Below are 26,642 nucleotides of genomic sequence, written 5' to 3'. Positions count from 1 at the left end.
GAAAAAGCAGCTGTGACCAAGCTATCACGAGGTGAGTAGCACTGTAAGCATAATTAATAGCGATATACTTCAGTTTGTCTGTGTGTTTTTGTATGCAAGCGGGTCTGCTGCGGTCTGCTGACAGTCCAAAATGGCGGCGGTAGGACGTTCTATTGAGCTTCGCCTCTTGGTATCCATGCTCTTTGCTTCAGACAGCCAGGTATCCCAGCATGCATTTCGCAACAATCTTCAGAAATGGCAAGTGAGGGAAAGGCGCACAATTGTAAGCCATAATTACCGATATGTTACTGTTGTGTTGTCACGGAACGTAGTGTTTTCATGCGTAGTTTAAACTTCAAACCTGTGGTCGATGTATTAATACAGAGCACACTTGAATGTGAGGTCCGCTAGATGACAGCGGTGTCAGCCCTCATAGATAATAAACATGTGTATGAGCGCTCAGGCTGCCCCACCGAGAGCAGCCTCTCTCGGGTAGTCCTTTTAAATTCGTCACTGATATCTCTGTAGTGGTTATAGCCTATATGAAATGTAATTCGTCTGGGGAATGTCTAATGGGCAATATTCAGTCTGAGTATATAAGATATATTATTATATTATTAAATGTTGTAACATTGTTAATGTAATTGTTCTTTGTATTCTTTTGCTTATTTATGTGTTTTACCATTCAATAATGATTTTAATTTAAGAATTTATTGTAATTAATTTATTGTATTTAAAGATGAATTGTATTTATTGTAGTATTTATTCAACAGCATTTTAAATATTGATTAGGCCTATCTGATATGAATTGTATACCTGATGTCTGAAGTGTGACTGAATAAAATTTTCCTCTTAATATCTGACCGGTTTGATCCCATTTATATTGGTGAGGATAGACTAAATGAGAAACTGCTGTCAGTATAATCCAGTAGGCTACAGTTCAACAGAACCACAATCTACAACTCAACACTTCAATAAAATGTTAGACTTAATACAATATTAAACTGCTGTTGTTTTTTCTAGGTGCACCAAGTAAACTGTCAAGTCTCCATAAAAATGTAGACAGAAGGCGTAATGATGAGACAAATGCAGTGATGGACAGTAACTAAGAATGTAGCCTAGCCTATATGATGATAACAACACTTGAAATTGGGTCACTCTGCATAATGAGTACTTTTAACTTTTCATTCATTCATTTCATTCGTCTTATCACGTCTCATCCTCATTCTCCGCTGTCTTTCTCGGATCTGCCTCCTCAGCTGGGCAGCCTCCTCCTCAGCCTGCAGGTATAGAAATCCTGCTGCGATCCATGTCCGTTATTGATTTTTGATTTCCATCTCACCAAAGCTCACGATCACAATAACCACCAACTCTCCACAAACTTCCCCCCCGCGGGGAATTGGATAGATTAAATATGATCAAACTGCGGGGAAAAGGTTTTGTAAGATATTTTATGAAACTATTTTGGCTATTTATGTTTTTGTGTGTCAGTTATATATGTTGAAACGTTAAAAACATATACACATTAATTTCTTACAATGTCTATGAAAAGACGCAGGGCTGGGCTGTGTTTATATTGTTTTATTCTAAATGCATGTATACAACACAGTACAACAGCCAAGGAGAGCGGAGGTGGTGACATCATCAAGTTCGCTGCTGTTCCAAAAGCAGAAATGAGTGTACTCCCATCCTCCCGTTCTTGGCAAGTCCGGACTCTCGCGCGGACTTGCCAAGTCCCGACTGCTGAACTTGAGTATTGAGAAACGCCTATGAACCAAATTGTGCGCCCATCACCGGTGATCGAATCTGCGCAGGCCTGCTCATCTCGAACGAGCCTAATAACTCAGTCTATCATAATTAACAAAACTGGAGACTGACAACAAACTGATATATGGGTCTGATAACATTTTTAACAAATCGACATCATATAGGTCAAGATCTGTGTTTCTGTCTCTTGTCACCCGTACGGACTGAGGGCTGCAGCTGCAAACGGTCGTCAAACTGTCCGACGTCACCGCAGCTTTTTGGCACCGCCCCCTGCTGCAGCCGCCTGCCCTCCACTTCTTTCCAGGCGAGGCGGAGTACATATCGAACAAGCCTACTTTCTCGTTTTAGTACGCAACTACGGAAGCCTTGGGGTTGATACACCCAGCTAGCGAGCTAGCCTCCTTAAAATGTCCAGCTTGGGAAGGGTCGCCGCCGTCTTGAGGAATGTTTTGAGGAATCCTCGGTCACTGAAAAGTTTGGCATTGAGCCGTGCTGTTGGACCCGGTATTTTGGGTTGTGTCATTGGAACTGGGGTTATCTGTTACCAGCATCATGCTAACAACAGGTCTCTTCCCTTTGCCGTTCATGCCGAAGAACCTAAAGTGAGTACACGCCTAATAACGCCTTTTTTTATTTAAAAATAATAAAAGTTTCTGTCGTCCACACTGTCCGCAAACAGACACATGTGGCCACTGTATGTTACCCGTCTGTATGTGTAAGAGTAATATGCTGCTAAACACAAGTATCAACGATACACACATTCCTGTTTACAGAAAGAACGTAAATAGTCAGCCAAGAGTCTGTATCAACAACTTAGGTTAACCGTCACTCACCGACACATCACATACAGTGACATGCTGTTTGCTATTTAAACGGTCAACAGTGAGTAACGTTAGCGTTACTCACATGGTTCCATAGTTTACAGTGGTATTTAGGGACTGCTCTCTACTTGTCAGACGAGGGAGTTGACTGGGGTGTGAGTTTGTTTTTTGTTTTTGTTTTTTTTTACCCTCCCCAAAGCTACAGATATTTTTCCATGAGCCTCCCTGAGTGACTGGCGAAACATGTATGACCCTCCCCCTACCATGATTTCCTCACTTTAAGATTTTTAAAACTTAACCTTTGAAAGTTGAAATTTAAAAGTTGAAGATCAATTCCTGGAAACACCCTTTTTTTCACTCTTGTTGATTATACTGGTAAGCTCGTGTAAGCAGTTTATTTTTCGTGCAATTTAAATGAAACGTAGAATGAAGTGATTTGGATTTTTTTTTTTTTTTTAAAAGATCAGATTTGATTATGTTTGTTTTACTGACAGAAGCATTTGGCTTACATGATGTGGTAAAGGACCATCAGAAATTTTGAAATTAAAAGATAATTTCAATTTTTACAGTTTTTGGCTATGATAGAGAGTGTAGTTTTGGTGATTTTTAAAGAAAAAGTTTTCTTTGAAAATTGACTGTAAAATGTGTATGCAACTCCCCTAAACCAAAAGAAAAAACACAAGTCCCTCCCCAGTGCTTAAAAAATATTTGAAATGCCTCCCCCCTTTTTCACCACTCCCTCCCCCCTCAAAAGAAACAAACAGTCCCTTAGCTCTGTCACTTGTGCTGTTTCAGGAAGCTGCAGCTCCCCAGCTGTCCGCCAGAAAGATTCGTTTCAACCAGTTTGCCTCAGTGGTCTACGAGCAGGAGCCCTACATGACCCCGAGAGACTTCCTGTTCTCTGTGATGCTGGAGAATGTTGACCGTAAGCTGCACTGATGTCCACTTAGTTTGTGCTTTCCATCTACTGACAGTTGACATTCTTAGACTAGTCTAGTTGAAGAAGTTTGTTTATCCCTCCAGTACAGTTGCAGAGACTTTTACTTTCTATGATCAGGAGCATTGAAGCTATTCACAAGGCTCCTTGCTCCTTGCTCACTTTACTCAGACACTGTTAGTTGTTCTTTCCTTTCATTTCCACCTGTTCCACATATACAGGGCCAGAAGACTATGAGAGACCAAAGCAGAACTTAATAATAGTAAGACAACAGGGGAACTGCATCTGTCTTTTCAAGTATAAAAGAGGCTCCATAGTGACAAAGTCAAACTAATATTAACAGTGGGGGTGTTGCAGCTATACATCCACTTTATTCACAATGCACCATAGATAAGTGGTACTGTGACAGCAACAAAAAAAGACATAAAAGAAATGTGGGAGAAATATTTGTCATTATAGGGTTTATTTTAAATGTACTGAATCGACTGGAACTGTTAAAGAAAAAGGGAGAATGTGTGTGTAGTTGTAGCTCAAGGCCTGGGCCACATTGGAACATTAGACCTTAAGATACATGTAAGAACTTTGTATATAGAAAACATTTCTGAAAATATGGCAAGAATAATTCATACTGTTGGCCCTAAAAAACATCATCAGTGTTTTCCCACAGTCTGTGTCACAAGCTGTAGGTTGTGTATTGCTATTTACATTATTTGCAGATCATAGGAAGTAACAGTTGCAAAGACTGTGCATGATCCCTCTGTACTTGCAAAAAATGCAGCTTTTCAGTGAATGCAAATGATGAAAACCCTGCAACCAACCCTGCTTACATTCAAATGTACATAGCCAAGATGCATGAGAAAAATCCCATGTAATGCTGGCCTTCTGCTTTTATGTATTACATTTTTTGTTGTCTTATTAACAAATCTTTTCTCTTTCTTCTTATGCAGGAAAGCTGCAGAAGAGAATTTTAACAACCCAAGTATGCTTACATTATCACATTGTGTAAATAAGTTAGTTTCAAACTGCACATTTAGAACATAGTGATCAGTTTGTGGTGTTAGCTGTTTCTTATTGCTGTCTTTGCAGGAAGTTAACAAAATGTTGGTGGCTGCCTCGAAAGCTAAGCCTGGAAATGAACTCTTCAGAAGCATTGGGGACAATGGTAAGTCTTCATTCTGTTAACAGAGCAGCATTAACACACAGGAATTTTAGATCCAATATAGGCAATGTTTCCCCTACCATTATATTAGGGGGTGGGGGTGCCCCCCTCCCTTGATGGTCAAGTTAATTTTATTTAATTTTATTTTCTATATACCGCCAGATCACAACAGAAGTCATTTAAGGTTACCTTTCTTATAGAACAGGTCTATATCTTGTCCTTTTATTAAACAAACTAAATAGCCTTGTGTTATTTATCTTATTTACATGATGGCATGTCATTTCTGTCTCTACGTGGTCGCGCGGTTACAATTCTGCTCTGCTCTCTGTGTTGCGCACACACAGACATCTGCATGCGCACACAGGTGAGCACATTAGAGCACGGCTCGGGCTGCATTTTCCTGACTGAATCTGACCCGAGTCCGAGACAATTATAGCCAAGCCTGGCCTGAACCCAACAGACGTTCTGATTTTTAAGTCCGAACCCGACCCGAGGCTGACGCAGTTTGTTACCTGACATAGTTATTGTCATAGACAGTGTGTAAATGACCATCAAAAGGCTGCTGTAACGCACAGTCAAACACGCTGCACAGCAGCACGGCACTGTACACACACTCAATTGGAGCGGAGCCTGTGTTGCGTTCAGGCGTTGTCATGTAAATTACAAATTCCAGCACTTGAATAGGCCATAGCACAACACAGCAGCATGTCAAGTGGGCCAAACCCGAGCAAAATTTTTGATTTTTTATCTTGATGATTAGATTTGATGATCACTAAAATTAGGTGGATATGTCATCAACAGTAATAAGTTATTGGCCAAATAAGTTGTTATATATTGGCATATTGGATATTGACAGAAAAACAATATTGTGCATAGCTAATCTGATATGCTGATCTGCTTAATGTGTGTCTAGATTCAGTTGTTACTGACTCCAGTTCACACTTGTTATCAGAATGTGTCTCCACCGATTTTTGAGTGACCATCTCTTGGATGGATCCTCTTTCCCGTTGTTTTTTATTTTTTATGCCTCTGCCTAACAACAGCTGTGGCCAGAGATATTATGTTTATGGGTTTTCAGGTTGTCAGGCCCTCCGTCTGTCCATAATGTTCATGAGAACGGGACGGACGGATGGATGGATGGCTGTATGGACCGCCCATTCTTGGGAACGAGATATCTCAAAAACACCTCGAGGGAATTTCTTCAACTTTGGTACAAACGTCCACTTGGACTCATAAATGAACTGATCAGATTTTGGCAGTCAAAGGTCAAGGTCACTGTGACCTTGCATCCATCTTGTTCTTATGAACGCAATATCTCAAGAAGGCCTTGAGAGACTTTTCCTCAAATTTGGCACAAACGTCTGCTCAAGGATGAACTGATTAGTATTTGGTGGACTAATCTCAAGGTCACTGTGAACTCAAAAAACATATTTTTTGGCCATAATTATGACAAAAATTCTTATAGGATAAAATAATTAAGTGATGATGCTTTATATCCAAAAAGTCAAAGGTCAACTTCACTGTCACATCATAATATTCTGCATAAAAGACTTTTCTATCTATCACTCAGCGTCATAACTCAGGAACAGAAGGGGAGACATTTGGTCAGATACTGAATTGGTGACACTAATCTTGGGTCACCTTGTAACTGCGGTAAATGCTGAATGGATTTGCATCTGTATAGCTCCTTTCTAGTCATCGGACCACTCAAAGTGCTTTTTACATTACATGTCACTTTCACACACACATTCTTAACACACTCACACACACTGATGGAAGCATCATCAGGAGCAATTTGGGGTTCAGTATCTTGCCCAAGGCAAGATATGCAGACTGGAGGAGCTGGGGATCGAACCGCCTATCTTTGCATTATATTTGTTTTCAAAGTCAGTCAGTGTATTTGTTTGGTAATCCTGTTTCCTAAATAAAATCATACATTTTATAATCGTACATTTATATTTGTTTTGTAGGTTTGATATCCTACACAGAGTATCTGTTCCTGCTGACTATCCTGACCAGTGAGTAGATTAACTAACCTGCATGACCCAGTGGGCCTGACAAGATCTTTCCTCACTCTTAGTGATGTTGTGCTGAATGAATTTGCCTGTTATCTTGTGACTTTGCATTTTATTCTCTTCTGTAAAAATCCTGCTTTTTACATAGTCACTTCTGTCCAAGCTTCGCACACCTGCACATTTTAGTGGAGCTGCTGTTGACCTGATTTGTGTTTTATTTCTACACACTGTTTTCCAGGCTGTATTGAGAAATGCTACTTTGCCCTACTAACCTAGTGCATTGAGTCATGTGAGGTTTTCTGTAGTATTCAGATAGAGTTCAGATAACTGACAGTGCATTACTGTTGCAGAGCCGCGTACAGGATTTCATATAGCTTTCAAAATGCTTGATGTTGACGGAAATGAGCATGTGGACCAAAGGGAATTTTTGAAGGTAAGATCTGATAAATATATCAGGATTTTTTGATATTTGAATATTGTTGTAGCAATAATGAACATAACAGATAGTTTCATATGTAAGCACTGTAATCATAAGAGGACACATTGCACAGAGAATTGTATTTCTGTTGTGTGTGCATTTAAATTTAAAAATATTGCCACCTTTAATGCTGCCTCGAGTACTGATGCTGCCACAGTTGTAAGTATGGACCATGGCACCATGTGAAGGTGAGGGAGAGCTGCACTGTTAGCCCCTCACTTTAGTCGATCATTTTAAATCATTTGACATTTCCTGTACCTAGCAGACTTGTCCTCTGTGATGATGAGAGAAGACCTCTGTGTGTTTAGTCTAGATCAGGCCCAGGCTCGTAGACTGCATGTTGGCATGCTGTGCACCTTGTGTTGTCTTTTCATGTCGTGACTTGTTGCACAACACTAAAGCATTTAATAAGAGAGAAGAGCTGTGTGGATTGTCATCTGCTCCAGTGTCTGTTGTGTGTGTGACTTAGCTGAGGGTTATAGCTCTGGTTTGAAAAGAAACATTCTCCCCTTTTTGTTCATTTCTTGTTGTAGTTCAGAGGAGAGGGATGTTCACATGTTGACAGTCAGTAAAGGCAATTGCAGAAGATCATTCTGAATTTCTCTGGTTAAATGTTAACATTTTTTGGAATTTCTTTTTCTTCTGAAGCTGAAGAAAATCATTGGAAAAAGTAAAACCAGAGTTCCCATAGACAGCACAGAGGTGGGTATTCACAGTCCTTTAAAAGGAGAGCTTAGTGTAATGTCTGTGCGTTTACTTTTAGTAGTGATAATTTACGACAGTATTGTACACTTGGTGAATGTTTACAGAAACCAGCGGAAGAAGGGGAAAGTGTGAACACAACTCTGCAGGCCTACTTCTTTGGGAAAAGAGGAGAAAACAAGTTGCAGTATCAGGAGTTCCGCAGGTAAGGAATTGTCCTCTGTAGTCACGAACTCCCCTGCTGCTGACAGTGATCATTACATCACAGTGTGTAAAGCCCCTTTCCCACTGCACAAAAAAACCCACTAACACCTGCTAACATCTGGCTTTTGTCTGTAATGGCAAAGGTTCACAATTGGCATTCACACCAGGGTAAAATGATTCTGCAGTAGTCAGGGGTATTTATCAGCTCTGGCCCAGCAGTGACGGAAATGCAACACTTGGGTGAGCACGCTAATTTTAACAGTTAGATGCAATGACAGGCTGTCACAAAATACCGTCTGTCCCCATCCAAGCAGCACTTGAACATAATTCCAATTTACACCGAGTTTGAAAGAGAGACTAAATAAGTAAGTGATATTTAACAGAAGTAACCACCATAACTTTTTCCTCTGGCCTCCATGCTGCTTTCTACTATTTACTAACCTATTTTCTGGTCTGCCCAAGACATCGAATGTGACAAACCAGTGAAAAAACAACACAAAACAGAAAAGTGTTTACATGACTCTTGTCTCATAGCTATGGGAAATTAGTCTATAGCTCATTTTTAATGGGTTATCCTGTGTTTAAAAAACTTTCGTTCAAATGCTAGTTTTGGTGGAAAAGGGGTTTAAGTCTACATTTTAGGTGTGGAGGTCAGCTCTGTCCCCTGAATTCTGCATAACTTGCTGATATTATGTTTATTTTTAAAATAGTGAACTTAATGTACATATTGTATATAAAAGTATTACAGCTACTTAGGCTAATTTAATCCCACATAAATATGAGGAGAAAATTGTCTTGTCTTGTATTAAACCTTTGTAAATATTTTCAGCACCAAACCCTGCTCTTTTTTTTCTTGGGTAAAGTTCTGTCAGTTGCTGTCATCACTGCCACTGAATAAACTTTTGTATTACAATAATTTACAATTCCTTTGGGTTCACTTTTCACAAGAATCTTAATGTGCAAAAAATTCAGTGCAAAACACTTATTTCTTGCCTTAAACACAAAATTCTCTTTACATACTAGGTGCAGAAATTAGGTTTAGTCCTCAGACTACAGACACCTCATATCAACACAACTTACAGTGCTTATTACTAACCATGCAATCACTTAATGATAATGATGTGTCTGCAACACAACTCTCCCTATTTTAACAACATCACCTTTGTGAGCAGCATCACAACACAGGTGCTAATGACGTCACCGTCACTGTAATTCACATTGAATGTATGGCCGTACTGAAAAAATGCAGTTTATTTTGTTCATTGTCAAGATGCTGTAATGTTACTGAGTGTGTGTTACAGTAGTGAAAATGGTTGGGTGTCCTAAACAAAAACAAAATTTGTAGTCCATACAGAACAGAAACAGAAAAGTGATGAAGTAAAGAACACTCAATCATTTTTTTTCTATGAATGTAGAATTGACTGTGAGGTCAGACATTAGACTACATGATCTAAATTTATAGAAAAAAAAGGATTTCATCATAAAGAATGGATTTATTTTCAGATGTCTTTGTTAGGCCGCTCTTAAGTTGCCAGGTGGTATCCCCTATTATTCTGTGTTTCTTTTGCACTTAGTCTTGATGCTTTTGCTTTTTTACGCTGAGCACTCTTTGCTGAAATGCGCTGTATAAATAAGCTTATTGTTTTATCTCACACACCACGGCAGGATTCGTGGTTTGTAAGGCATCATATTTGCAGTAAACACTTCCTATTCTTCAGGTTCATGGAGGACCTGCAGGCTGAAGTCCAGGAGATGGAGTTCCTGCAGTTCTCCAGAGGTATGGACACCATGCGAAGAGAAGACTTTGCAGAGTGGCTCTTACACTACACCAACGAAGAAGACAATGAAATCTACTGGGAGAACATGAGAAAGAGGATCCCTGCTGGCCAGGTTTAAGGAGTTTACCTTACAGCAATGCTGTGAAAACATCATTGAGTGTAGCTTTAAAGTGAACTGAAATGTTGTCTTGCAGAGTATCACATTTGATGAGTTCAAAGCCTTCTGTCTCTTCACCAACAATCTGGAGGACTTTGCCTTTTCAATGAAACTGGTCACTGAAGCCAACCGTCCTGTTGGAATGGGTAACACCTTTCTGTTGATGACAATATGGATGGTTTTCTCTAAATACTATATTCAATAGATCACCCATGTTTTTCCTCTCTCTCATTGCAGCCCAGTTCAAACGAGCTGTGAGGATCGCCACAGGCCATAATCTGTCTGAAAATGTGCTTGATACTGTATTTAAACTCTTTGATATGGACGGAGACAACTGCCTGAGCCATAAGGAATTCATGGGTGTGATGAAAGACAGAGTACTGCGTGGTCTTAAGGTGAGTCTGTCCATCTTTTATATATATATATATATATATATATATAGCTGTAAATATGTCTGCAAAAGTGTCCATCTTAAAGGAATAGTTTGACATTCTGGAAAATTAGCTCACTTGCTTTATTGCGGAGAATTAGGCCCGGCCACAATGCCTGCATGAGGAATGCCTGACAGCTACCTTGCTGAACTGCTGTGGCTTGCATGCTTGCGGTGTTCACACAGAGCGCTATATCTGCGGCGCTGCTGCAGAGCTACTGTATTTCCACAATTACTTGCAGATACTCCGCTTATTTAAGGAGCCGTGCAAGTGACTGGATTGTCAACAACACGGTCAATAGGAAAGGTTGAGCCAAAACATAAGTATTTATATTTCCTCATGCCTGTGAGAGATCTAGCCATTGAAACAGGCGTGAAAATTGGTATAATCTCAATATGACCATCAAAAAAACATTTTCACTGTCTACTTTTGCTGAGAACTGCAAGTGTCACTGGGAAAAAATTGGGAGGGGAAAAAAAAAAAAGGTTTTCACAATAAACATGCAATGTGGCCCGAGCCTTAGACATTCAGATCTTTCCACTCATGTCCGTACACTGAATATGAAACAGTTGGTTATCTTAGTATAGATTAGTAACAGGGAAACAGCTTGCCTGGCTCTGTCTGCCTACCACCATCTCTACAGCTTACTAAGTAAAACATATCTTTGTTTGTTGAATCTGTAACTCTCAGCCAGAAAGTGAGTAACCATATTCCCCTAAATGCTGAACTATTCCTCAAATGCATTGATTCTATACTAGCAGGGTGTGGGATACCTCCTCCGCAACCACTTTCTATTTCACAATTAAAATAACTTGATTTAAATGGGAAGTTTTTTTGTTTTTTTTTGCACTTCTAATGTCAATAAGGTGCCGGGGTGCATAAAAAGCATCCCAATTGAGCTTGATGATCCCCCTGACCCCCGACAGAGGGTTGGGCTAAGCCTTGAATGTCTTAAAATCCTAGAAACAGTCCTGTGTACACCTTACCTGTGTGGGGCTTTTGTGACTGGTCCCTGGCCACCTGTCATTTTGTAAAAGAGGCACCCAGGCAAAGCAACTCAAGTATCCCTGCTCTAATGTGTCATTTAGGTGAAGTCATCAAATCAACTGTTGATCAAATTAGAGAAAAAATACAATTACTGCTTTGAATGCCTCTGTGCACCAGTCTATTTTCCTTAACAGTTCACATCCATGTCTATGAAAACATGGATGTTTCTCACACACACACACACACACACACACACACACACACACACACACACACACAGCTTCCCCCTGAGCGCAGAGGATCTACACAGCAGCAGTTTCAAGGAAGACACCTCATATTAGTGTCACCAATTCAGTATCTGACCATATGTCTCTCCTTCTGTTCCTGAGATATGATGTTGAGTAATGGCCAGAACATTGTAGAACATTATGATGTCACAGTGAAGTTGACCTTTTGAATATGAAAGTCATCACTATATCAATTTTATCCTATTAGAAATTTGTGTTAAATTTTTGTCATAAATAGTTCTGATCAGTTTATCTGTGAGTCAAAGTAGACAGTTGTGTCAAATTTTAAGAAATTTCCTCGAGGCCTTCTTAAGATATCATGACAAGAATGGGATGGACGGACAGACAGACAACCTGAAAACGTAATGCCTGGAGCCATGGCTATCGCTGGAGCGGAGGCATTAAAAATTGTAGACACTAATTTCTAAGATGGATCTTTTGTGGTGTTTGTGCATTGATCATAACATGCTCTCAAATACCCTAATTCTTCTCCCTTTGGTTGCACAGACTAAAATCGACTTTTCATTCATGTCATATCAATAGTCCACAGTTATGTCACTTTCCTTTTGGCATAACAGACAGTTTGCATGGATAAAAATCCTGCTGTGTTTGTTAATCAGTAGATATATAGACTATTCTCAGTGCTGTCAGATGTGATAAACTGTGTTCTGCCCCTCAGGTGCAGCATCAGAACGGCTTCTCAGGGTACTGGAAGTGTGTGAAGCGAGAGACCCTGAAGGGAGCCAAGGAGGCCCTGCGGGACACCGGGTGCCCCATCTGAACCACTGATGTTCCAGGGCATGTCTGACAGACCATCACTAATACCACTGCTCACTTTGGTGTTGTATCATGAAATAACTGGTGTGAACAAGATTAGAAATGTAACCACATGTTAAGAAAAAAGGATTTACACCACTATCATGTATAAATGATATGTTTACAGATTGACAATCTATTGTCTGCCATCAGCTTAAGAACTGTGGTCTGGGTGTGGTGATAATTATTACATTATCTTTTTATTGTTTGGTGCAGTTTTCTGGCCTTTATGCTTGATCAAGTCATTGATTTTATATTTGAAACAGCCAATCACTTTTACTTTTGCACTCTACACACAATCTACAAGCAGTGTGTTTAAAAAACTGGTTGATTGTGGTTTGAGGGACAGATGCTGATTGAGTATTGATGTATTTTCAAGGGCTTATACACTGCTGTGGGATTTTCAATTTCTGTTCAAATTTATCACATAAAGTTTTCCAAGAAAATGGCAAAGTCTCAACAATGTGCTGACTAATAACTATTTTGTAATTTATTGTAGAATTGATCTGTAAAGATCACGAGTATGTGGGTTAACCATTGAACATTGTGGTGCTAATTATCTTACCATACATAGAATTCAAAAAGTAAATAGACAAAACAAGCTTACCTCTGTGATAGCTGAACAAATTAGTGACTTATGCCAAGGTTATCAGTGAACACAGCATACATAGCTACAATACAATAAAATTACATTGAGCAGGAAGCCATCTTTGGTCTTCTTATCACTATAAACAAATACATATAAATTTGTATTGTATCAAAAATAGAAATTACATAGCCATATTGAAAGTAAATTCACATTTTTGACATACAATAGAAGAAGAATACCTAAAAGACATATTGTGGGATTACATTTTTGCAAACCTTGGCTTTAAGGACCCAATGGTTTTGCCACATTTTTAACATTCATTTGTTTTTTGAAGGATTACATCATTCTGTCAGACCATATGTCAATTTTGCTGTCATCCATCTGTATAGGACAGTATGCAACACATAACAAAAACACAAATGAAAGACAAAACAGATTGTCATTCTTAAAATGAGGATGTGCTTTCTATCCTGGGCTTTGAAATTGAGGCCTGATGAGAGGCCTCTGCTGCAAAGGACTGAGGAGAGAGACATTTGGTCAGGACTCAACATTCAATTGTGATGTGGCAGCCCAGCCTTCACAGGTGAACCGAGCCCAAACCGGCGAACGTGTCCCTCCTCTTAGAGTGAGTCTTTAGTTAACTGTGTGTGTGTGTGTGTGTGTGTGTGTGTGGCTGTTCTCCTGGGCTTCAGAGTTCTGCTGTTCTCAGAGGCACATGATGAACTGCAGCCAAAGTGGACCTCTGCTTGAGATAATAGGGAAGTGCTTTCAAAGTGTTTGATCCACTGTGGAAAAAGAAGAAAATATATGTAAGGATTTGGGAACATTTGAAAACCAACAGTAGGGTAACAGTGGGCAGCTTTCTTTCCTAATGGAGCAGGGATCATTTTTAGGGTGGGACTGGTTGGAGTCTTAATAAGCAACAAATTATGTTCCCTCAAAAAAAGGGCTTAGAAGGTATTAAAAAAATCTTAAATTTAATTTACAAAAGGTCTTGAATATGTTTTCTTGATTGCTTTAGACAGAAACATGAGTTATACATTTTTCTGTATGGGGTTGTGGGCTAACGGGAGACATTTTGCATCTATAAGCTACAACAGACTGGTGCTACAGTGGATTGCGCATCGAGAAGGCTAATCAATCCTTTATGTGGAGTTTCAGTCAGCACCATCACACTTAGGGTTGCTGCAGTGTACAGATTTTAGGATATACGGTGATACTAAGATTGAGAGTTATCATACCGTGTGCATTTGCTTCTCTACCATATATTTAAAAAAAGCCAATGGACGGAGAATTTCAGCTTTATTTTAGTTATTCTCAAAAGGGAGACTTTTGCACACTTCCATTTACAAAAATGGGTTTCAACCTTAAATTATTGTAATAAAATGTTTGTTCAACCAACAATAATCCCTATTTTCATTCTTTAGCAGATCATTTTACCTGATAATAATTCTGTAATACCATGATACCATAAAACCACAATATTTTCTGAGATGGTTATCATACCACGAAAAACTCATACTGCTGCAACCCCAATCAGACCTGCTGCAAACACTGCTGCTAGCCACAGTAGCAAGGAAGCTCATCCACGTAAATGGGATACATTTTAGCAAAATAAATAAATAAAAATAAAAATCTGCCACTCATTTGTGTCCAGGTCACGTTAATTGATTACTTATATATTACTAAAAATGAGTGTTATACACAGCTGGGAATTACAAAAATGTGACATAATTGTTGATAAATTCCTAAAAGTCTTGAACTGACTTTGGTGAACCCTGCAGAAACCCAAGGTCTAATATCAGGGAAGTGTACAGTGCATCAGGGACATGAAGTCCAGTGGTTAGTTGAGGACACTGTAGGAAGCAGAGAGTTCAAAGTTGAGAACATGTGAGGCGGATACACAGGATGAACACTGGGAGAGAGCTGGAAGATGGTGACAATGAAACGGTTTTGTTTCTTTTACCCTGTGACATTTTGTATTATTTGTTTTAATTTTCAAAGCAACTGGACAGCTTCCCTGCCTCAGTCTGACCTCTACATACACATCACAGTACTGAGGTTTGTCTTGACACCATGACTACACCCTTGTTTTATGTCTGCATACTGACAGGGCCGGTCATGAACAACCCATGGATTCTCTCATATAGAAAGTAACATAGTGTAATGTGTTGATAGTAGATTTACACACTGCACAGGAGAAATGACAGTATTCTGTTCATATGTGAGACATCAATGCAGTGTTCCACTGTAGTCTGTTTTACTCTGCGCTGCAGACACAAGGGTAAGGTGGGGAAAGCATTTCTTTCATGTGAGTTGCATTTCCAGTGTGTATATGCTGAAGAGCTTAAATTAGCACAAAATACAAAAAGCTTAAACAATTAATCATATATGACATTGAGACTCTTTTATCCAACAGTGTGCTGCCACCAGGACACATTTAGCCTACAGGAGCCTGTGCAGGACACAGTGTAGTTTGTATAATACTAATATGGAGATAGATGTGTGTGTCAAAATTATCTGTGTGAACAGATCGTCAACCTGTGTGTTAATGTGTAATCTTTAAATATAAAACACATCCACAAATACAAAAAAAAATCTATAAAATAAGAAATTGTTTTGCAAATATTAAACAGATCTGCAAATAAACAAATTCCACAAATCAAAAAAAATCTGTGAATACATGTTCTTGATTTATAAATAACTGAAAAACATTTGTGAATATCATCCTAACATTAAAACATTTCAAACACAAATTTGTGAATCTCAATTCTACGCTTGCAGATTTGCATTTTATGCAGTCTTTTTCTTTAATGGTTTGAATTTGTATATGTAAAGATGTTTTATATTTTCTAAATATTTTTTACTTTAGAACACTTTTTTTAGTGTTTTAGATTTACAGATTACACATTTCCACAGACTGTCGATCTGCTCATGCAGATAATATAAAGACTAATCGATCTCCATATGTGTGCTTTTGAAGCTGTGTTTTATATTAGCAAAATCATTTTTTGAGGTTTACAAATTTTATTCTGTATTTGTGGACATTGTTTTATATTTACTAATTTACTACTAATTTATATTTGTTTTATATTTACAGATTACACATTAACAAACTAATTGTTGATCTTTTCACACAAATAAGAGACTCATCAATCTCCATATCCAAAAGACTGATTAGGAGTCGTTATTCTTTATTTAGCTGTATTATTGTAGAGTCATCTTTCTGTCTCTCCGTCCACTATCTCAGTGACTCCATACAGACTATACCTATTTTTCTGATAGTACCTTAAAATGTAACACTCCTGCCAATGTTTTTCAAGACTTTCTTCACCTTTGTGTTATCTAATTTGGAGATAACATCCTTTAAATTATTAATGCTGATATGACAGAGAGTGTGAGGTATAAAAATCGCCTGAAAACTTAAGACCTGATTTACAAATCAGTTCTACTACTGTCAGTTTAAGCCAAGCAGAGTCGCAGCTAAAAACATAAAACTGTATCAAAAACCTGAAAAACATTGTCACTGTTGGTAACACTGACAGTGTTTCTCGATTGCAACTCTAATTTTCTTAAAATCCATCTCACTAGGGACTTCAGGTTAGTTTTGATTAATTCTGTTTAATAACTGTTAATGTTAAGGCTGATTAGAGAACCCTAACAATCTCGCTCTAGAAAACTATGTTGGTAAAAGAAAGATGCTGGATCATGAAGTACAAAAAGACTGTTTACCCATCATCTTACCATTCACCACAACAGGATGGAGACGTCAAGGGTCACTCTCCTTTTTTACTGTCACATCTCCGTCTCCAGCCAGAATGGTTGAGATCTCTCCCTGCATGAAGGCCCAAGGCACAGAGGATCCAGCCAGGGGACAGCGTTCTCCACTGGGGCAGTACACCTCCCCACCTTGACCTTGGCTGCGGATGAATCCTCTGGTACAAGGGAAACAGAACTTGTGGTGCGTGACAGAGGGACACTGGACGAAATGAGTGTCCTCCAAGCGCTCTCGGCAGAGGGTGCAGCAAAGCGGAGTGCCCTGGGTACTGCTCGTAGACTCCCCTGCACTGGTGTTGCTGCTCTGCCCCGCCACACTTAAACCCTGCCCCATGGCTGCTTGAGAGACTGAGGTGGAGGCAGTGGAGGGGCTGCTGCTGGTGGGGTGCCCGGCTGAGGAGGAGTGCGCCGTGGACATGCTTGGGCTATCTCTGGCCATCTGGCTGGAGCTCAGGCTGTCTGCAACTCCCATGAGCGCTGAGATGGGTGAGGGCTGGCTATGTAAACGGGGTGGGCCCTCCTGAGGAGCAGCCATGCCAGGAAGAGGCTCCATGCCTGAGTATGCACCTCGGGGCCAGGGCTCTCTCACCGGGTGATCAGACCTTCCTTCGCTCTCTCCATTCTCAGAGCCTGGAGATGCCTTGCGGCGCCGAGTTGTGCTCTTTGCTGGTACAGGGCGTCCAACAGCTACCATGGGCAACCCTGCATCTGGCTGTGGCAGAACCTCTGGAATTGGGGGCTCTTTAAACATGCGCACACCGTCATTCAACAGCTCAGACAGGCCACGCCAGTCTCCTGTGCCCTGCCGCTTTTCATATTCCACATAGCGTAGCCCAGAGTTCACCGCTTTACCTGCATCTTTGGCAGAATCACGGAACATCTGCCTGACCAGGTCTGGGACTCCTGAGAAGATCATTCCAGAGCCAGGAGGATACTCCACAAACACCTTCAGCTCAAACTCTGGAGTTGTGCTGGCATCAAAGGCCACAACGCGACCCATCAGGTTATGGTCTTTCCTGAAGCGCACATTAAAGGGGATGCAGCTGCTAAGAGCTACAAGCACATCCCGAACAGCTTTGGGACGGTTTGGCCAGCCCTCACCCCTGCTACGAGACACCTCACTCAGTTCTGCCATCACTTCATTGTTCCTCCACACTGCAGGATCTATACCCACCAGAGCTGAGGTGCTGGCTCCCACACCCAGGGACACAGCCTGTCTTCTGCCAGCTTCACCCATTATAGGGCCAGCAGAGACTGCAATTGGTGTGGCCCCACCTCTGGAGCCTGATAAGGGGGCTAAGAGCCCATGAGGGGCTGCTACTAATCCCTGAGCTATCAAGGCATGGGATATGGTGCCATGAAGACTAGGAACTGCCCCAACTATCGCCCGACGGGTATTTGGGCTCTGTCTGCTGCCCTCTGACAAGGCCACATCTTCAGCTCTGTGCAGGCCATTGGGAAGTCGAGAAGACACCCCATACTCACCCCTCCCCCTTTCTATACGCTCTCCATGCTGCCGCCCTGCTTCCAGGGGCCCAGCCGAGCTGGGTTTGCCCTGCTGTGGACCGGGGGACCTGCCGTCTAAAACTCCGTGCGTGCTCTTCAGTTGCCTGGCAGTTTCAATGAGCAGTTCTATTCTGTCAGCCCCATCATAGTTGACACATCCGCGGCACACAGCCTCGCTGAACTCCCACAGCATGGCCCAGGGCATCTTGGGCAGATCGCAAAGGTAGCACCATTGCCGTCTAGAGGAAGACTGCGAGGCGGAGGACATGTTGTTTACAGGCCCTCGACCAAACTTTCTTCGAAGGCCTACACGTTCAGATCTACGGTTTTCAACTATACTTCAATTCTCGGACACCACTCGCCACATTCCGCGCGTTTAACGATGAAAACCACGAGAAAAATCAGCTCAAAATGCGACTGTTGACGACAACATTTAAAAGTTAGAGACGTCTTCTTTCTCGATTTCTTCGTGTCGGTCTGTGCGAAAGGAAGTAAAATGTTACAAGACACCGGAAACACCTACGCGACTTAGGCTCAAGGCACTATGGGAGGTGTAGTTTTTTCTTACGCTACCCCTTTTCTTCTCTCTAATAGTAGAGAGCAAAAAAAAAAAGGTGTTGTAATGCAAATAACCACGGTTTCCGTAACGGTTGTGATTTTTTATAACACCTTCTGTCAGCTTACCGTGGTTACTTTATCACACTGGGTGCTTAGCTCCGTCAAAATTATAAGGTAACGATAGTAGGAAGATGGTTTTCCATCTATTATTGTCACATACACATCATATGTTAATATTATACGAACAACATAAGCTACCACAATTACGGTTATTATAATATTATTACTAAAATGAATGTTGTTGTAAGCTATTATCATTACTGTCTGTCCCTCCCTCTCTTAATGTATCATTTTGTCATATAGATTACTGTAAAGGTATTATGTTGATCTGTTCTGTACATCCATTGCACGTCTGTCCGTCCTGGTCTTGATGGAATGTCCACTTTTAAGTCCAAAAGAAAAGATGACACCCAATAAAAATGAAGTTGGGATTTAGAATATGACCACATAAGACCATGGCTGTAACAACCAAACAAAAAAGGCCACTTAATAGACCCTTCTGATGCCTTTAGGTGCATCTCATGGCCTTCATCAGCAGACAGATCATCTGCTGATGAAGGCCACTTGATGCAGCTAAAGGCTCATCTACTACCTGGAGTTCAGATGTTATTTTATTTTATTTTTATGTCAAACTACTTGTGTTAAGGTGAAAGAATGATCCCTCAGGGTCTTTTACAAATTGTTTTAGGCATACGATCATTTTGTCTGCACCATACAGCTAATTTTTGAGTAAACTGTTAGATTAATTTAAAGGACACCACAAATGTATGCATGCAGCCAACAAATAATCAGAACAATAGCAACTCAATACTAAGTGTGGGCCAAGGTAATTTGAACAATAAGTGATTTTTTAAAAAGTCTCCAGTGATGTATTTTGGATGTGCGGCTAAATATATAAATACAAAGGTCAATTTAGGGTAATTACTAATTTTTTAAAACTGCTTTATCTTAGGGATTCATGATAGTATTGGCACGACATCAATATCGGCTGGTATTGGCTTTAAAACGAAATACTGGAATCGGCCAACATGCTGATATCTGTACGTCATTGATATCAGCCAGTATCAGCTTTAAAATTAACAACCAGAATTGGCAAATGTTCTTTTTCTCATTTGCACTATGAATGAACATTACAAAATAAAATGAAACTGAAAAGATTGCATTTCATGTCTCCATCTGCTGGTGGGCCATCATCATAAGAGTATGCAAGCATAATATGATGTTAATTCCATTATAGAAGAGACTTGATGATCACTTAATTTAGGTGGGGAAAAAAGTGGATGTGGATATGTCTATATCGGTTATCGGATGAGTTGTTACATATTAGATATCGGCAAAAAATCCAATATCATGCATCCCTACTTTATCCAGCGGTTATGAATACAAACTGTAATACTAAAAATAATGCTGTGTAGGTCTGAGTAAATGTAATCACTACAGATTACGCTTCATAACCGATGTATATGTGGTGGCCCAATCCAATTTACCTCATGCATATAATGTGGAAACTGACACAAAGAGATTTTAGTTAATTGAGTAATTCCAGCCAAGGTAATATTCACAGTATTATTTACTAAAAAAGTGACAACTTGACATTGAAATCTTGACAGTGAATGAGCACTCCTCTAGCAGATAACCATCTCCTTCTTGTCTTCCATCCTTTCATCTTTACAGTGATAGTGTTCTGTAGTCCAGGTATCAACCTATGGAAGGCACCCTAACCATTTCAGTACAGAGATGTCAGTGTGACTTTTTACATCCAGAAAACTACAGCTGCTTCTCTTTGCAAGAACCTGTGAATCAATGTATTTATGCTTCCCTGTCAAGAGTGAAGAAATGATGAAAGATATAATACAAACCATCTGACCATGTGACCACTGGTTATAGCAGTGTTCACACTATGGTTACTGTTTACTTGATTTAAAAAACAAAAACTGAGGTTCACACTGAACTGTTATTTTAGGGTAGTGAGGGGTTATTCAAATCTAGTGTTGTGAAAGTACAAAATTAACAACTGATTGAAAAACATAGTTAAGGTATAATAAATCATAGTTAAAGTAACATGTCCTACAGCATGTTAGTCTTAATTGTAGTCAATACTGATTGAACGTTTTAATGGGACATGACAACAGAACTGCAGTATACTCTATGAGGAGACACAAAACATTAAAAATGGGTTGAGTGGAGAGTATTTAGTTGGCATGGTGTGTGGTTGAGAAACACAGCTTCAGTGTGTACGGGTAAGGTCCGCCTAGAAGAGCAAAGACAGAAAAAGATAATCCATACATTTTCAAGATGGTAAAGACAATATGAAGGCTTAAAAAATGTCCAACATATTCTAAACTCCCACAGCCAGCAGTTTAAAAACATGTTGGTACTTTAGTGTAACAAGGTGAGAACGCACTAGGGTTTTTCATCTGGTAATGGTTCATCAGAGCTAGGGCTTCCATGGCATCGTTGATGGATTCCCACTCCAGAAGGCCAGACGAACTTCGCTCACCTTTTGTTCCACACAAGAAGATTGGTTAGATAACCATAATAGATAACACTCAACTGTGTGTTCACACATCGACCTAAATACTAATGTACATAGTTTTCAAGATCGCTCACTAACGTCCCTGAAGAAGTTACCTAACAGCTGCAGCACAGCTAAAACAGCAATGTCCCAAACCTGCTGGGATGTGCTGTATGCAATGTAATTTTAACTCAAGTTTAGCATTAGCATTTAGAGGAAGAGGTGGAGTTTGCTACACTCTAACAGTACCCTGTACTGTAAAAATTTAGCTTTTGGATCAAAGCACACTTCAACAAAAGCAGTTTATACTACTGGCCAGGCTGAAACTTGTATTACTTACTCTTTCCAGTGAAAAGTTTCACACTTGTGGGGCTCTTAATTCCCAGTTCATCACAGACCTGGAATGAAAGTTCAAGTGAAGGTGTGAGGTGGTGGTGTGTGGAAACGCTACTTAACAGAATGCTGGTGGCTTTTCTTACCTGATTGAAGATCTCTACGGAGATGTCAGGCTGTGCATTAAAGAAGTGTAGGACATTGCTGGGATGCTGAATACGGTTCTTGGCTGCCTGCTCTGGGGAGGTGAAGCGGTTGTTTCGGGATCCGTGGAAATCTTTGAAGCTGCTAGTATTATCCTCTAACTGATAGCACTGTCCTGGCACAATAGCCTGCTGCTTGGACACACTGCCAAGGAAAGAGGGCCAGAGGTCTTACATCTCTATATCTAGCTCTGCACTCTGAATCTTTCTTTAATAGTCTATGCTAATGTTTTGTAATGGTTTGAACAACTGCTCTTACCAAACATTGAGTTTCTGTCCAAACAGGAAATTATTGTTGAGGTGAGTGATGGCCCTGTCCACAGAATAACAGTCTCCCATCTCCACCATAGCTGCTCCAGGCTTACTCTTCATGAACTTAATCTGAAGAAAGAAAATATCCAGTTGACTCACAGAAATGAGAGCATGAAACTAGTGCTGTAAATCAACATTAAAGGGATAGTGCACCCAAAAATGAAAATTCAGCCATTATCTACTCACCTATATGCCGAGGGAGGCCCTGGTGAAGTTTTAGAGTCCTCACATCCCTTGCGGAGATCGGCGGGCGGAGCGGATAGCACACCTAATGGCTGACGGTGCACGTGTCACGTGATGTAAACACGGGTGAGCAAAGCTCATGCTTTCGCTGGTCTCGCGCAGGCGCGCACACGTGAACGTGGAGCACAGAGAAGCAGTCAGAGCTACAGGCTACAGTGAGGCTAAAAACAGAGTTCATATGACGTTTTTCGAAACAACTTTTTATGTCGCGGCTGCAGCACACTTGGATCACTACGGATGAACAGTATGGAGATACTTTGTGGATTCAATTTTGTGTTCTTGGACGTTAGTCTGGGGCACCGTCTGCCATTAGGTGTGCTGCCCGTTCCCCCCGCCGATCTCCGCAAGGGATGTGAGGACTCTAAAACTTCACCAGGGCCTCCATCGGCATATGGGTGAGTAGATAATGGCTGAATTTTCATTTTTGGGTGCACTATCCCTTTAATGTCATTACCAATTCATCTGTCAGTTAGTTTGATTCATTAATGAATTAGTCCATGACATGTTACAAATAGTGAAAACTTGGATCACCTTCCACCAACCAGTCAAGTTGCAGTTTAAATCTATGACTGTCCAGACTCACATGTAGTAAAGACTGAAGGAATTGGAAAAAAAAAAGTATTCAGTGTATTTTTTGGCAAATAGAAGTTATCATCATATTGACATGTATAATTCCCGTTTAAAAAACATGCTGTCTTGACTTAGAGTCTATCTCTACAGGGGAGTACAGAGGATTGATAGCGAGCTTCTTCACATGGTGCAACAAAGCTTAATATCAGCAAAACCAATGAGCAGGTGGTGGACTGCCTGAGGAACAGGACAGAAACGCAACATTGTCGCCATTACAGGCTTGCCATAGCTGCAAAGAAGCTACACATTCTAAAACATGGATGCTTCACACACATCTTCCCCCTGCAGCACAGAAGATCTATACAATCAGCACAGGTTCAAGGTGGGCACCCAAAATTAGTGTCACCAATTCAGTATCTGACCAAATGTCTCCCCTTCTGTTCCTGAGATATGATATTGAATAATGGCCAGAGAAGTGTTTTTGCAGAACATAATGATGCCACAGTGAAGGTGACCTTTGACATTTTGGATATAAAATATCATCACCTCATTGTTTTATCCTATCAGACATTTGTGTACATTTTGTCTTATTTACCAAATGAATTCTTGAGTTTTGGCCTAAAACATGTTTGGAGAGGTCACACTGACCTAAGCCTTTGACTTTCAACCACAAAATTCTCATGTGTTCATTCCTGAGTTCAAGTGGATGTTTGTGCCAAATGTGATAAAATTCGCTCCAGGCGTTGAGATAATACGCTCTTGAGAATGGGATGGACACAAGGTGAGAGTAGCCTTGACCTTTGACCAACAAAATCTAATCAGTTCATTGTTGAGTCCAAGTGAACGTTTGTGCTGAATTTGAGAAAATTCCCTCAGGTAGTTCTTGAAATATCGCATTCACCAGAATGGGATGGACGGAAAACGTGAAAAAAATAATGCCTCCAGCCACGTCTATTGCCAGTGTGGAGGTATAAAAGGGCTTTCCCAACTCCTCAGAGGCCACAGTGATGTCTTAAATTTGCCCCTTTTATCTAACAGGCTAATACTGAAGTCTAAAGATATTCAATTTGCTTATCATTTACTAATATTTTACATTTTTGCTTTAAAACTGACTTGATGGATTAATCAATCATCCAAAAAGTTGCAGATTATTTTTCTGTCAACCAACTAATTGTTGCAGTTCAACAGGAAACATTTGTTCCTGGTGAACTGTTGTAAGCACTAGCTTACACTACCTTTGCTTATCACTTCAATGAGCAGTATGATTTGTTATTTCAACTTCATTAATCATCATCAATAAAAACTAATGTATTTAATTTGACTTTTTTCTGTTAGCATCATTTCACTCACCCTCTCTACATTGCCATAAAGGCAGAAAATGTTGAAGACCTTGTCGGCGTTGATCTTAGAGGGCTCAAGGCCATAAACCATAAGAACTGGGGAGTCAGCATGAGGACCGTACTCCGGGGGTGGTGGCCCATAACCAGGGCCATAGCGTTGGCTACCACGACCACGCCCGCCCATACCAGGCCCCATGCGGTGCGGAGGAGGGGGGCCGTAGCTGTCGTCATTGTAGCCATGATAACCTCCTTGAGGGCCACCTTAAATAGAGAAAAAACATATGTGGTACAGATACAGTATTGGAATGTGTTCAATTCTTCTAAATGTCAGAGCAATTTCTTTATTGGATAGCTACCATAATCCGGTGGGTGGTCTCCCAGAAGAGCAGGCTGCCTCTGGCGTTTGTTGGGATTGGCATTGGGATCTAAAATGATAAAAGTTGCCTATCAAACAGCCTCCTTGCTTAAAGTATCAAAAAAGTACCTTACCTACAATGTACTATGGGATAAGGTTGTGACTGACATGCAACAAAAGGGCCTGACATCTTAAATGTTAAAAAAAAAAAAAAAAAAGTCTGCAGGCTCTATTTTGCTAATCTAATACGTGACATAATGGAGATTTTTTTAGCAGTGATTTTGGAAAATAGCTTTCAAATATTTTTTTAAAATACCTCCTGTATCAGCCATCCTAGTATAAACACACACACACCTTGTGAATTGTTCCAATTGCCTTCACCATCAGCATCTGTGCAGGTACACACATACACATGTCAAATCCAAATAAACATTAAAAACTATAAATTTGGCAACATTGTATGAACATCCTTTTACATCCTAGGCATTTATATGGAAGACAAACATTCAGGTAGAAGATGAGAGAGAAAAAGTATGCATCAGTGCTATGAAAAGCACCTGCACTCTAAGTATGTTTTATTGAAAACTATTAGAACTATACAATTGTTACAAAGCAGGACACAACAGAGGTAAAACATCAGAAGTGAACTGACATCAAGCACTGATTAGATTACATGGTGGAATGGAGGGAGTTACACCCAAAATGCAGACTAACTTAAAAGTCATCATCAAAAAACTAAGTACTGACATTTTCTTTAATTTTACTCAATTTCTGCTGTTAAAAAAAGAAACGAAAAGAAAAGGCTCTCCCAAGTGCTCCATTTTACAAAACACAAGGTGAATTCTCTGCTTCAGCAGCCATCCATTTTGTAATGGCAACCTTCTCAGGTTTAGCTAATAAGCAACAAAATTATAGCAAATAATTAATAAAAACTGCATTTAATGTATCTTATTTATATTTCAAGAAATGTTTGTATCTAGTTCTGAATATTGGACCTCATGCATAAATGTTTTATTTTTCTCTTATATTCAGCCCAGCATGGCAGGGATTTGGGTCCCCATTACAACAGGGCTACCAGCTTGAAGGTGTGTCCTAAACTGGTAACGGGCTTGAGTGATGACGTTTAAAAGCATCAGGCTGATCCATAGCTTAAGTCCCGCTTTATTTTGCAAGTGTTTTTCCATCATACAGCAGGGCAGTGGCTGTGGTCAGAAAGATGTCACAGCTACCTGTTTGGAGCTGCTGGGTGTGCTTCTGGCCCGACTCCAGAGATGGTCCATCTCGGGCACAGTGCAGCTCAGCATGATAAACTGACAAAGGAAACTCAAAACGATGTGGCATAGTTTGATTCAGCGCGGCCATGCTGTCAATGGAAAAGTCTTGTAATGAGATAATCCTACGTGGGATTCATGAAGTCTGCTCTTACTAGGGCTGTCAGAACGAACTTCGCTATTCAAAAACAATTCGAATTATTGTAAAAATATTATTATATTATATTGCAGCTTATAATATTTGAAGTTGGAAACTAAGGTTCGAATATTTTGAAAAAAACAAAAACAAAACGGCACTCTACCGTGCATTAAAGGGATAGTGCACCCAAAAATGAAAATTCAGCCATTATCTACTCACCCATATGCCGATGGAGGAAGTTTTAGAGTCCTCACATCCCTTGCAGAGATCAGCGGGGGCAGCGGCTAGCACACCTAATGGCAGACGGCGCCCCAGACTAACGTCCAAGAACACAAAATTGAATCCACAAAGTA

At 40.2% G+C, this 26,642-nt stretch overlaps 4 protein-coding genes across 5 annotated transcripts in view; 1 reads left to right on the top strand and 3 right to left on the bottom strand.

Annotated features, from left to right (window-relative positions):
- ska2 (spindle and kinetochore associated complex subunit 2) overlaps positions 1-26,642 on the bottom strand; it is a 245,973-nt gene that overhangs the window by 185,975 nt on the left and 33,356 nt on the right. The gene's annotated exons all lie outside the window — the stretch shown is intronic.
- micu2 (mitochondrial calcium uptake 2) lies at positions 2,044-12,964 on the top strand. The gene is made up of 12 exons (XM_050035884.1): positions 2,044-2,348; positions 3,363-3,492; positions 4,452-4,483; positions 4,591-4,666; positions 6,634-6,681; positions 7,029-7,111; positions 7,805-7,858; positions 7,966-8,063; positions 9,781-9,952; positions 10,035-10,143; positions 10,235-10,392; positions 12,382-12,964. Exons 1-12 carry the CDS (start codon positions 2,154-2,156, stop codon positions 12,481-12,483), a joined length of 1,257 nt encoding a protein of 418 aa, XP_049891841.1. The 5' UTR covers positions 2,044-2,153; the 3' UTR covers positions 12,484-12,964.
- LOC126384552 (interferon regulatory factor 2-binding protein 1-like) lies at positions 12,987-18,906 on the bottom strand. The gene is made up of 2 exons (XM_050035677.1): positions 16,852-18,906; positions 12,987-13,892 (listed from the first exon to the last, which is right to left on the bottom strand). Exon 1 carries the CDS (start codon positions 18,656-18,658, stop codon positions 16,877-16,879), a length of 1,782 nt encoding a protein of 593 aa, XP_049891634.1. The 5' UTR covers positions 18,659-18,906; the 3' UTR covers positions 12,987-13,892; positions 16,852-16,876.
- The window catches only part of hnrnpl (heterogeneous nuclear ribonucleoprotein L), a 39,226-nt gene continuing 33,144 nt past the window's right edge, over positions 20,561-26,642 (bottom strand). The window contains exons 7-14 of one of the 2 annotated variants that reach the window (XM_050035734.1): positions 25,234-25,269; positions 24,881-24,949; positions 24,535-24,785; positions 22,319-22,440; positions 22,003-22,204; positions 21,864-21,921; positions 21,413-21,508; positions 20,561-21,259 (exon numbers count right to left, since the gene is read on the bottom strand). In XM_050035734.1, the coding sequence (XP_049891691.1) occupies positions 21,201-21,259; positions 21,413-21,508; positions 21,864-21,921; positions 22,003-22,204; positions 22,319-22,440; positions 24,535-24,785; positions 24,881-24,949; positions 25,234-25,269 (893 nt within the window). In that variant the 3' untranslated portion in view covers positions 20,561-21,200. The remainder of the gene's footprint in view (positions 21,260-21,412; positions 21,509-21,863; positions 21,922-22,002; positions 22,205-22,318; positions 22,441-24,534; positions 24,786-24,880; positions 24,950-25,233; positions 25,270-26,642) is intronic. The other variant, XM_050035743.1, reaches the window with a different exon arrangement.

The sequence above is a fragment of the Epinephelus moara genome, chromosome 3 (genome assembly GCF_006386435.1).
Source record: "Epinephelus moara isolate mb chromosome 3, YSFRI_EMoa_1.0, whole genome shotgun sequence".
Classification (NCBI taxonomy): domain Eukaryota; kingdom Metazoa; phylum Chordata; class Actinopteri; order Perciformes; family Serranidae; genus Epinephelus; species Epinephelus moara.
This window is presented reverse-complemented; position numbering and strand designations above follow the sequence as displayed.